Raw genomic sequence first — 12,463 nt, 5'->3', positions numbered from 1 at the left:
AAATGTTACTTTACCAATTATGAATGTAGTGTCTGCTTAGTGTGAAATATTTTAAAATTGAGAAAAGAATAACACAATTAAGAAAATCATCTATAACCATGTGTTCTGATACTTCTTGCAGGTTTCTAATAAGTACCTTAAAAAAAAAACAAACCCTGCTCCTTATGGAAAATTTCAAATACCCACAAAAGGAGAGAGAATAGTACATTGAACCCCTATGTGTTTGTCTCCCAGCATTAGCCATCATAAACTGAGAGCTAATCTGTGTCATCTCTGCCCTCCCCATCATTCCCTCCTTTTCAACACTGAATTATTTTAAGCAATTCCTAGACATACTACTTTATCAGTATTTCATTATGTTTTAAAAAGTACCATTTTCACATTAAAAAGGGTGGTAATCTCTTAAAATTACTAAATAACCAATAAATGTTTAAATTTCCCTGATTGTCTCATTAAAAACAATTGTTTGAAATAATTTGTTTAAATCATGATCCAAGGATGGGATTGGTGGCTCATGCCTGTAATCCCAGCACTTTGGGAGACTGAGATGGGAGGATTGCTTGAGCCTAGGAATTTGAGATAAACTTGGACAACTTAGTAAGACCTTGTCTCTAAAAAAAGATAAATCATGATCCAAACAAGGTATATACATTGCATTTTATTTACTTATTTATTTATTTATTTTAGAGATGGGGTCTTGCCATGTTGCCCAGGCTGGTGTCAAATTCCTGGGCTCAAGTGATCCTTCTGCCTTGGGCTTCCAAAGTGTTAGTATTACAGGCGTGAGTCACCATACCCATCGATATGTTTTTTTTTTTTTTTAAACTTTTTATTTTGAAATAATTTTAAACATACAGGAAAGGTGCAAAAACAATATAGAAAGTTCCCATATATCCTGTAGTGTTAACATTTTGCATAACTATGGCATACTTACCAGTATCAGGAAATTAACATTGATGCAACACTATGAACTAATCTACAGACTCTATTTGAATTCTGCCAGTTTTCCCATGAGTGACCCTTTTCTGGTTCAGGATCTCATGAAGGATCCACATTGAATTGTCATGTCTGCTTAGTCTTGGCTAATCTGGAACAGTTGCTCAGATTTTGTCTTTTATGACCTTGACTGGTTTGAAGAGGACTGGTCAGTTATTTTGTGAAATGTTCTTAAATTTGGGCTTGTCTGGTGTTTCTCTCATGTTGGGGTGATCAGACCCAACACCAGGTCGTGGGGGGCAATGAAGTCTGTTGGAGTCAAAGGAATGAGAAAAGACACTTTGAGAGAGAAAGTGGGACCAGGGGGCCATCACTAAGTATGGAGGCTGCGAAGGCCCGGAGCTCTGGAAGCCCAGACTATTTGTTGGTGATCAAACAAAGAAACAGGTGATGAGAATATGGGAAAGGGCAAGCACATGATCTACAGCTGTGATGGTTTAGCATTTCCTTTGCGGCATATGGAACATGTTCTGCTACTTGAGATAATGGAGAGCAGGTTCTTTTAACTCAAGATACAATTCATCCTGGGAGAGCAAGGAGCAAGGAGCCAGCAAGTCTAGACACATTCTAGAGCCACAAGGGATTTTATGCCCTGAGCCCTGGATTCTATCCAAGCCACGAGGGGTTTTATGCCCTGGGCTTAGATTATGGTGCGTCAGGGTAGCCTTCCACCCTTTAGCACAGAGCTTGGTGTTCCAAAGGCCACAAGGGGTTTTAGACCCTGAACCCCGGACATGTTCCAAGACTCTTTTACATTGTGTCAGATATCAAGCCCTGCCTCAGCTTCTCCCGACACTCAGCTTTTCTCCCAACACTCTCATGGTTAGATTGAGGTTATGTGTTTTTGGCAAGAATAGCACGGAAGTGATGTGCTCTTCTTAGTGTATTGTATTTGGAGGTGCGTAAGGTCAATCTGTCATTATTGATGAGGTTAGTGCTAGTCACTTGGTTAAAGTGGAATCTTCTGGGTTTCTTCACTATAAAGTCACTATTTTATTCCCTTTATAATTAATTTTGTGGGGAGATCTTTTGAGACCATATGAATATCCTGCTTCTTGTCATACTTTGAAGAATTCTAGCATCTACTGATGATTCTTACCCGCAACAGTTATTACTGTGGTGTTTACCTAGTTGTTATTTTCTTTTTCTATCTTTCCTTCTATTCTTATTAGTTGTATGTCTACCATGAGGAAGAGCTGTCCTCTTCCTCCTCCTGCATTTATTATTTAGTTATTTGTTTCTATCAGTATGGACTTGCAGATATTGTTTTACTCTACAAGTTATAAGCCATTACTATCATTATTTATTTTATTGTTCAAATTGACCCAGATTTGGCCATTGGGAGCGCCCTCAAATTGATTCCTGTGCCTTTTCAATATGACTCCTCATTTTTTGAGCAATTCCTTGCTTTCTAGGAGCACAAGGTCTCCTAGGCTCATTTCGTATTATATTTCCCCTGCTCCAGGCCTGGAATCAAGTATTTCCCCAAGAAACACTGGTTTCTTTTATTGGAAAATGATATTTAGAAACCAAGATGTGAATGTTAGGTATCCTCATTACTACTGGAGTGATATTGCCTCTAGGATTTGTCAGTGTACAGAGCTGAAATATGTGTATTTACACATGCATACAAACATGTATATTTCTGTCTTTCCAATTCTGTGTGTGTGTGTGTGTGTGATCATGAATTCAGACCGATTCTGCAGAGTTCATTCTCCCCTTTCTTTCCTTTTTTTTTTTTTCAACTGAGTCTTGCTGTACCACCCAGGCCGGAGTGCAGTGGTGCCATCTTGGCTCACTGCAACCTCTGCCTCTCGGATTCAAGCGATTCTCCTGCCTCAGCCTCCCGAGTAGCTGGGATTATTGGCATGTGCCACCGCGCCCTGCTCATTTTTGTATTTTTCGTGGAGACAGGGTTTCGCCATGTTGGCCAAGCTGGTCTCAAACTCCTGACCTCAAGTGATCTGCCTGCCTCTGTCTCCCAAAGTGCTCAGATTACAGGCCAACTTTTCAACTTATTGTTTAATAAGTAAGCAGGTTCTCCCTCCTTTTTTTTATGCCATGTAATTTGTTTGTTGAATATGTTGGGTCGTTTGTTCTTCACATTGTTTTTCACATTGTGGATTTCGCTGTTTCTGTAACATCATTTGACTTATTTCTCTGTTGACTGTTTCTAGTAAAGTGGTAGTTTAGATAAGATGCATGGTCAAATTCAGGTTAAATTTTTTGGCAAGATTACATCATAAATGGTCATTTGTACTTTCAAATATTTGATAGTCCGTCTTTTTGTGATGTTACTAGCTATTGATCATTTGCAAATGGTGATAATTTGATTTCATTATTCCTTCTTTTATAGCTGAATACGTCTATAAAGAGAAACTTGGTTTTTCATCACCTATTTAGTTACCCTGAGGTGCAGCTCATACAGGAAAGTGAAAACAAGTTCCCTAGAATCCTCCAGTGGTGACTGTATTATTAGCTTCTATTGCTGCTGCAACAAATTACCACAAATTTGGTGGCTTAACAGTACAAATCTATTATCTTGCAATTCTAGAAGTCAGAAGTCTCAAATGGGTCCCACTGGACTAAAATCAAGGTGTTGGCAGGGCTGCGTTCCTCCTGAAGGCTCTAGAGGAGAATCATTTCCTTGCCTTTTCCAGCTCCTAGAGCCTACCTGATTTCTAGGTCTGAGTCCCCTTTCCATCCTCAGAACCAGCAATGTATTTGCATATATGCAGGTGACACTGATTATGCTGTTCTAGGGACTATACTTTAGAACCACTGCTTTGAAGAACCCTGTTCTTTTTTATAGGAAAAGGCATTTAGAGACTATAGTCTGGATACCAGGGAGGACACCAATTCTAGCCTTTTTTAGTGAAAGAAAGGAAATGACAGAAAATAGAAGTTCATATTGATATTTCAAATTCAAATTTAGAGTGACAAGTTTTAACTTCTTTTATGTTTGTATTTCTTTTCTACTTAAAGTTTTGGGTTTTATGACAATAATTGTTTAATAAATATATATGTTATATATACTCACAGTTTCAGAATAACATTACCAATATCATTACTTATAACATGATTACTAAAAACAGTTTAAGATTTTTTTACAACCTCTTTTGTACTTAGAGAAATATCCCACTAGGGATGTACAAATGATTCTGCTTCAAAGTTATTGAAATAATTTCTGTCTGTTTGGTTAACCAGTTAACTGGTTACAAAGTTAGATTCATTTGTTTGCTTGCTCTTTTTTCAGTTTTAGGGGATTTTATTTTATTTTTAAGATAATTGTATAAACGTTTAAATGATTGCAACGTCACATATGTAAAATGAGTTCTAGTCTCTATCTTTGTCCCTTCTACCTTGTTCTCTCTTATATCTTATAGGCAGTCATTTAATTTGTTTTATGGTTAAATAAATGGCAGTATGCTATCCATACTTATTTCTCCTGGGTCTCTGCTGCTGCCACACACACTTAACCAAAATATTCTGAAGATTACTTTAGGGCAGTATATTTATAGAGAGAAAGAGTCCTCATTCCTTTTCCTTTATAGCTTAAGAGTGCTCCATTGTGAGAATGTACCATAGTTTATTCCTCTGTTGGTGGACATTTGGATTGTATACAGCCTTTTGCTATTATGAATAGTGCTTCAGTATTACAAATAGTACATATTTAAAGGTAGTCACAATCATTCTGTATATGGTTTTTTTTTCCTTTTTCTATAACATGGGAATAACATGAACTTTTTTATGTTATTATAAATTCTTTGCAAATGGTATTAAGACAGTTTTTTTTCTGATTATGAAGGTAATACAGGATTATTTAGAAATTGTGGAAACTTAGAAAAATAAATAAGTAAAAAAATCAATGGAAAATTACCCACAGTTCCTCTACTTAGGTATACTGTTGTTGTTTTGATGTGTTACCTCATAGCCTTACGACATTTGTGTTAACATTTAGAAAATAATGAGCATCTTGTTATCTGTACAGTTTGATACTCTGGTTTGTTTTGACTCATAATTGTGGGTGTGTGTTTTTTAAATACCGTACTCTTTATAATTATTTCTCTGTTGTTGACTATCTAGCTTCTTTCTGGTTTTCCAGCATTTTAAATAATGTTGTGATAAATATCTGTTCATAAATCTTTTGCCAAATTTCAGATTATTCTTATAGTGGTTTTTGTAAGAGTTTAAGTGAGAAGGATTTAAATATACACTTGTATATTCCCTTAAATACATCTATTATCTTGCTGTCTTGTAGCAGTAATTTAGCAAGTCTAACACATAAGAGATTGAAATTTTTGTCAAGTAAATTCCATTTTTTCATTTTCTTCTGGTAGGATCTTAGAAATGAAGTTGAAAAATTACGCAATGAAGTGAATGAAAGAGAGAAAGCAATGGAAAATCGTTACAAGAGTCTTTTGAGTGAAAGCAATAAAAAATTGCACAATCAAGAGCAAGTAATCAAACATCTAACAGAAAGTACCAATCAAAAGGACGTGTTGCTTCAGGTACTATAACTTTTGTATTTAAATTTTTTAATTTGGCATGGGTTGATTTTTAAAAAAAATAATTCTTTTGCAGAAATATTTATGATTACAGTAATCATTGCTATGTTTCAGAATACTTTAGAGCTTTAATTATGTCATTTGGGCTTCAGCCACCAGGGAGGTAAGTGTGGTGAAACAGAAACTCAGAGAAGGGAAGAAACATATCCTGGGTCATATGACGACTAAATAGCAGAGCCTGGATTCACGCTCTGGCTTGTTTTGCCGTAGTGCTCAGGCCACTTCACTGAGGTTCTTCTACTGCAAATACTTCCTGTTACTTATTTATACCATGCTCTTTCACTCCCCTGTTCTTTTCCTCTAACTGTTCCTTTTTCTTTAGGAGTACCCTTCTTGTTTGATCATGTCATGAATTTTCGAAATTCACCTCAGACTTAACAGATAACCATGATGGAGTAAACATAGGCATTTAACTCTGCTTCCTACAGAAACCTCATTAAAATAACAATGAAAGAATAAAAAGGTATAAACCCACAGGGACAAACTAGGAGAATAGAAGCAGGTATAATAGCAAGTGTGAGTTGTCAACAGAATTTTGGATAGGTGTGGCTTGTAGACAAAAGAGGTAAAAAGAAAAAAAGAAAGAAAAATATAATTTGGCTAAGTGGATGGGCAAGTGTTAAGGGCATGGGATTCAGCTTTCTCCACACAGCTACATGCCTTTGGGACAAAAGGCCAACAAGAAGCAAGCTGGTTTATGCTGCAGAAGCCCAGAAAGGCACAGCATGCATTGGCTATACCTGGTAACTTTAAAAATGGGAGACTGGCTGTAATTCTAAGCAGTTATAGGTGACCCTCTCCTCACCAGCAGGAGACCTCTGGAGACCTTAAACCAGAGAAGCTCTGGCCATGGGGTCACCAGATGTAACTGAAAGCAGGAGTGACCACTTAAGTGAAAACAGGGAGGGAGTGGAAGTGTGCATGCCCAGCAGTGAGATGCCTTGGAGGGGAGAAACAACTGAAAGATGCTGACAGTTGGGGGTCCTCCAGCAAAATACCTGGGCCCCTACCTGCGCACCTCACTGTGAGGCCACCTTTGACAGGTCCTTTCCATACTCTCAGAGCTGCTGAGCACTTCTAACCCCTAAAAGTAGGTGGATCGCCTGAGTTTATCAAAAAGGAGAAAAGAATTTAGGAGGAAAGATGGCCTGGCGTGGTGGCTCACGCCTGAAATTCCAGCACTTTGGGAGGCTGAGGTGGGCGGATAACCTGAGGTCAGGAGTTTGAGACCAGCCTGACCAACCTGGAGAAACTCCGTCTCTACTAAAAATACAGAATTAGCCGGGTGTGGTGGTGCATGCCTGTAATCCCAGCTACTCGGGAGGCTGAGGCAGGAGAATCACTTGAACCTGGGAGGCAGAGGTTGCGGTGAGCCGAGATCGTGCCACTGCACTCCAGCCGGGGCAAAAAGAGTGAAACTCCTTCTCAAAAAAAAAAACAAAACGAAAGACAAAGAGGCCAAACAGAACAGAGGTACGTAGAGGAAATAGAAACATGCAAGGAGGAGAAAACAAGACACCTTTTAAAAGTCCAAACATTCAGGGCTATAACTCCTTTAGATAAGGCTCTGACAAAAAAGATATTTGGAAAAGAAGAATGACCTATTGGGATTTGAAAGTATGATTGCAAATATAAAAAAGTTTAAAAGAAGAGTAAGAAAAGTTGGAAGATAAAGTTGAGTAAGTCTTTCAGAAAATAGAACTAAACAAATAAAAAGATGAGAAAATTAAGAAAACTAGAGGCTTGATACAAGAGGTCCAAAATATGACTAATGGGAGTTCTAGAAAGACAGAACAGGCAAAGCAGAGGAAAGGAAGTTTTCAAAGTAATAGGAGAAAATTCCCCAGAATGGAAGGACAACTATTTCTATATTGAAAGGGCCTGCTGTGTTTCTAGCACAAAGAGTGAGAAAAGACCCATACCCCATGGTGTGTCATTTTGAAATTTTAGAACAGAGGGCTAAAGAGAGGACCTGAAAGACTTCCACAGAGAGGAGAATACAGGTCACATACAAAGAACCCACACTTGGAATGACGTCAGAATTCTCAGCAGCAACATTGGAAACCAGAAGATGGAAGAGCAGTGCTTTCAGATTTGGAGGAAAAGTTATTTCCAATCCAGCGTTCTATACTCAGCCAAGCTGTTAGCAAGTGTGAGGGCAGAATAAAGGCATTTTCAGACATTTGGTGCCTACAATCATCTGCCTTCTATGTACTCTTTTGCAGGAAGCTCTTGTAGGATGATTCCATATGTAGAAAGGAATCACCAAATGGGAGAGAATAACCAAGAGAGAGAAACATGGGTTCCAGAAAGTAGGGAATTGACATGGCATGTGGTGAAGGGAAGTCTTGGGATGAGAGCTGAGCTGCTTATGTAGAAAGCCCAGATTTGAACTCTTGAGGAGGAGTTCAGTTGGGATTTCTCTAAGAAACTAAAATGCAGATGGTCAATTTTTTGATGTGTGATCATGGAACACCATATGGCTAAGTTATGAGCAGTATCTGCGTTGCTATAATGTAAATGCAGGATATTGATTTAACTGAAATTGGGATATTATTAGGAAAAGGGTTGAGGGACAGAGGATGTAAGAGCTGAATCCTTAAACTTCTATGGCAGGAGCCAGTAGGTAAAATCTAAACTTAAGAAACCAAGCCATGTAAGAATAGGAATGTAATATAGAAACATGGAGGTATATAGCAGAAGAAATAGCTAAAGAGTTGAAAGTTGTTTTTCTCTGGGAGTGGGATTTGAGAGGTGAGAGGAGAGGAGAGGAGAGGGAGAGGACACCGTTTTCCATGTAAGCCTTTAGTACTATTTGACTGTTAAACTATATATATCTATAATTGGACTTTAGAAAAATGAAAATCAATAGTGTAATTTAAGCACAACTGTATTGTTACAATTCTAGAAAGTCAGTATTGGTTATTTGATTTCTAGTTCTTTCTATTACAGTTCAATGGGTTTTTATAAAGAATCGCCTCTACTTTTTTTGTTTGTGTTCACCTAATTTCTTATAAAACTTTGAAAGGATAAATTAATTCTGCTAGGTGCTTAGGAATAAGATGTGGTTCTTATGCTTAATTTTTGACAAGAGTGGGCAGAATCCCAGTTCAGGAGTTACCAGGATTTTAAATAGTTAGGAATAGATTCCATGCAGAAGACTAGAGATATGGTCTCTCGTCCTGTTGTGTTGTTGGATGTTAGATCTTCTGAAGGGTTCAGCCAGTGGAATCGTATTGTGTGTGATCATGAAGGAGCCTTTCACATGTGACCAGACCCTAAAGCAATATTTGCAGTCTTGGCTTTTTTTCCTGGGAGTCAGATCTCCTTTTGGATATGGACAGTTCAAATTTTATAAAATTTATAACATTTCAAGAGAGACTAAGACTTCATTGGGTCTTGATGTGCAGATCTTGTAATCATCCCCATGAGCCTGCAGGACTGGAAGCAGATCACACCCTGAGCAAGATGCACCTAGGTTTGGAACCAGGTCTGTTGGGTCAGAGCCTAACTTTGTCCTCCACACCCACTGGAAGGTAGTCACAGTGGTGGCGAGCAAGGACGGTTTGTAGCGACTGCCACCATCCTTGGCTCTGCTTTGCTGGCGTTCAGCTATTCTGCAAGTTGTAATAGCATAGAAATGGAGTTGCATGACAGTTTTGTAATTGCCTAGTATTTTGGAATGATAAAAATTATGTAGGGGATATAGGAGTATTATGAAAAAATAAAACATTTTTCCTTAAGGAGTTTGGGACAGTTTCTTAATATTTTTTTTTCTTGATGACAACTTGCTTAGAATTTGTTTTATTTCATTAGAAATTTAATGAAAAAGATTTGGAAGTAATACAGCAGAACCACTATTTAATGGCTGCAGAGGATCTCGAGCTCAGGAGTGAAGGCTTAATAACAGAAAAGTGCTCTTCTCAACGGTCACCAGGCAGCGAAACCATCTTCTCTAAGGTAAGCTTGACTGAAATTGGACGTTCACATGTGAATGGATTCATACACTTTTTTGAAACATATTTGATAACTCCTTTGATCTAGAGATCCTCAAATGGCTTCTTGTTGATATTTGAGGCTACAACAGGTAGGAGGAGGAGTTCTTAGCCGACCACGTTACAGATTAATATCCTTCAATGAATATTAGTCTTTGCACTGCACAGAAAACTGAGAAATCATAGCTTGTTAAGCCAGAAGCCTCATTTGCTCTATCAGGGCTCACCTCTTAAGAACTATGTAATCCCAAGTGTTTTGTAAGTGTTCCTGTTTAAATTCACACAAAAAATGGCACAGCAGGCCCTTCCTTATCTGGCCCCAAATCATCTTTCCAATCTCATTTTCTTTCATCTCCAGCAATAGCAAATTTCTTATAGATTCCTGAAAACACCATGTTTGTACCTCCTTGTGCCTTTGCATATGTAGTTGTATCTGCCTGGAATGATTTTTCCCTCCTTGTTTACATGCTAACTCCTGAACATCTGCAGGTGCCATCTTAGTGTCACCTTCTCTCTGGAGTCCGTTTTCCTCTGGTTCACAGCACTTTACACACCCCTCTATCATGGCACTTACTCTGTGTGTTGGAGTTACAGGATCTACCTTTCTGCTTCCCCTCACCTGGGATCCTGTACAGCACCATGGGCAGGCACTTCTGGGGTAGGGAACTGGCACATGTTCCGAATCCCAGTGTTCAGCCTGTTGCCTGGCTGTGTAAATATTTGTTGAGTGAATGAATGGATAATGCAACCAGGCAGCCAGATATGGGAAAGGAAAGGAAAAGAATTAACTGTAGGCCAGGTTTTTTTTTTTTTTTAAAAAGAAAAGCCTGACTTAAATTAAGTTCATACATTTGGAAGATAGAGAACTCTTACGCAAATTAGTTTTCTGATGAATGGCTCTGATTGTGACTTGCAGGTTTGTGAAGGGTGATTCTCAAAATAATTAACAACTGGTACAGCATGGGCATCAGCCTTCAGAAAAGACTCAGGCACTAGGGCTGGAGTGGGGACCTGGAGGCCTGCTCCTGTGCCAGGCACCAACCCTGTAGTTTAAAAACTACTAGGGACCTCATGGGGAGGTCCCTAGGGAGGGACCAGGGCAGCTAGGGTGGTTGGAGTGGATAGACCGGGGTTTATTTTCCAACTGGTGTGGAAGTATTTCAGTATATTAGCAACCAATACTAGCCACTGTGCTGTGTATCAGCTCAGTATCAGAGCTTGTCCTGGGGGTATCATTGGCTGAACAGTTGGAGCTGTTTCTTAATTCTGACCATTTGTGTATTTGCATTTTGCTGTTTCTCTTGAGAGCGTCAGCATGGACTTGTGGAGCCCTTGGGCTGGGCCAGCAATCTGGAGGCCTGGATTTCTCTCTGTCGACTCTGTCATTTCACTTACGTAACCTGGGGCAAGTCTTATAACCAAATCTCGGAGGGCTAATATTTTGTGATTCTAACTAGCATTTAGTTAGATTTTGACCAACTTTAGTTGGCTAAGATTCACATTAACCTGTAATATAAGGCATAGTCTGACACCAAGATAGCAGCTCATCAGGTTGTTTTAGATGGAAATACCTTCATTACTTTGAATATATTAAGTAAGTTAAACTAAACTGCTATTTTGAATCACATTTTAGTCATGTAAAAAGTATCTCCTGTAATCCCAGCACTTTGGGAGGCCGAGGCAGGTGGATCACAAGGTCAAAAGATCGAGACCATCCTGGCCAACATGGTGAAACTCCATCTCTACTAAAAATACAAAAATTAGCTGGGTGTCGTGGCGCATGCCTGTAATCCCAGCTACTCAGGAGTCTGAGGCAGGAGAATTGCTTGAACCTGGGAGGCAGAGGTTGCAGTGAGCCGAGATCGTGCCACTGCACTCCAGCCTGGCGATAGCGAGACCCCTCTCAAAAAAAAAAAAAAGTATCTAAATGTTGAACAAAATGTTTGTGAATTTATTGGACAGGTTGCGTATTTTAAAATTTAATTTCAGTTTTATTTTGTTTTTAGTTTTTTTGTGCTGGGTGATGTACTTCATATGACCACAGATGTAAAGTTACAGGCTGGGCATTTTGGTAATATTCAGATCCCGGTGATATTTAAATTACTGTGTCAACAGGAAGGGGAACATCACACCCTGGGGCCTGTTGTGGGGTGGGGGCAGGGGGGAGAGATAGCATTAGGAGATATACCTAATGTTAAATGACGAGTTAATGGGTGCAGCACACCAACATGGCACATGTATATATATGTAACAAACCTGCACGTTCTGCACATGTACCCTAAAACTTAAAGTATAATAAAAATAATTACTATGTCAAATACCTAAGTATTTTAGCAAAGGCTTTAATTGTGTTCTACAAGATGAATTGCAAATTGTAGATAGAGATTTACTGGCCAGGCATCATCGCTCACACCTGTAATCCTAGCATTGTGGGAGGCTGAGACAGGAGGATTGCTTGAGGCCAGGAGTTGGAGACCAGTCTGAGCAACATAGTAAGACCCCAGCATCTACAAAAAAAAAAAAATTATAAAAATTAGGTTGGCACAGTGGTGCACGCCTGTAGTCCCAGCTACTCAAGAGGCTGAGGCAAGAGGATTGCTTGAGCCCAGGAGTTTGAGGCTGGAGTGAACTACGATTGTGTCACTGCACTCCAGCCTGGGTCACAGAGTGAGCCCCAGTCTCTTTATTTATTTATTTATTTATTGAGACAGAGTCTTGCTCTGTTACCCAGGCTGGAGTGCAGTGACATGATCTTGGCTCACTGCAACCTCTGCCTCCCAGGTTCAAGTGATTCTCCCATCCCAGCCTCCCAACTATCTAGGATTCTAGGCATGTGCCACCATGCCTGGCTAATTTTTTTTTGTAGTTTCGGTAGAGACAGGGTTTCACCACTTTGGCCAGGCT

General features: G+C 39.2%; 1 protein-coding gene across 4 annotated transcripts in view; it reads left to right on the top strand.

Annotated features, from left to right (window-relative positions):
• The window catches only part of CDK5RAP2 (CDK5 regulatory subunit associated protein 2), a 186,914-nt gene that overhangs the window by 82,109 nt on the left and 92,342 nt on the right, over positions 1-12,463 (top strand). For all 4 annotated transcript variants that reach the window (XM_030817710.1, XM_030817712.1, XM_030817709.1 and 1 more), the window contains 2 exons: positions 5,337-5,507; positions 9,381-9,524. In XM_030817710.1, coding sequence (XP_030673570.1) covers positions 5,337-5,507; positions 9,381-9,524 — 315 coding nt within the window. The remainder of the gene's footprint in view (positions 1-5,336; positions 5,508-9,380; positions 9,525-12,463) is intronic.

The sequence above is a fragment of the Nomascus leucogenys genome, chromosome 8 (genome assembly GCF_006542625.1).
Source record: "Nomascus leucogenys isolate Asia chromosome 8, Asia_NLE_v1, whole genome shotgun sequence".
In the NCBI taxonomy this organism is placed as follows: Eukaryota; Metazoa; Chordata; class Mammalia; order Primates; family Hylobatidae; genus Nomascus; species Nomascus leucogenys.
This window is presented reverse-complemented; position numbering and strand designations above follow the sequence as displayed.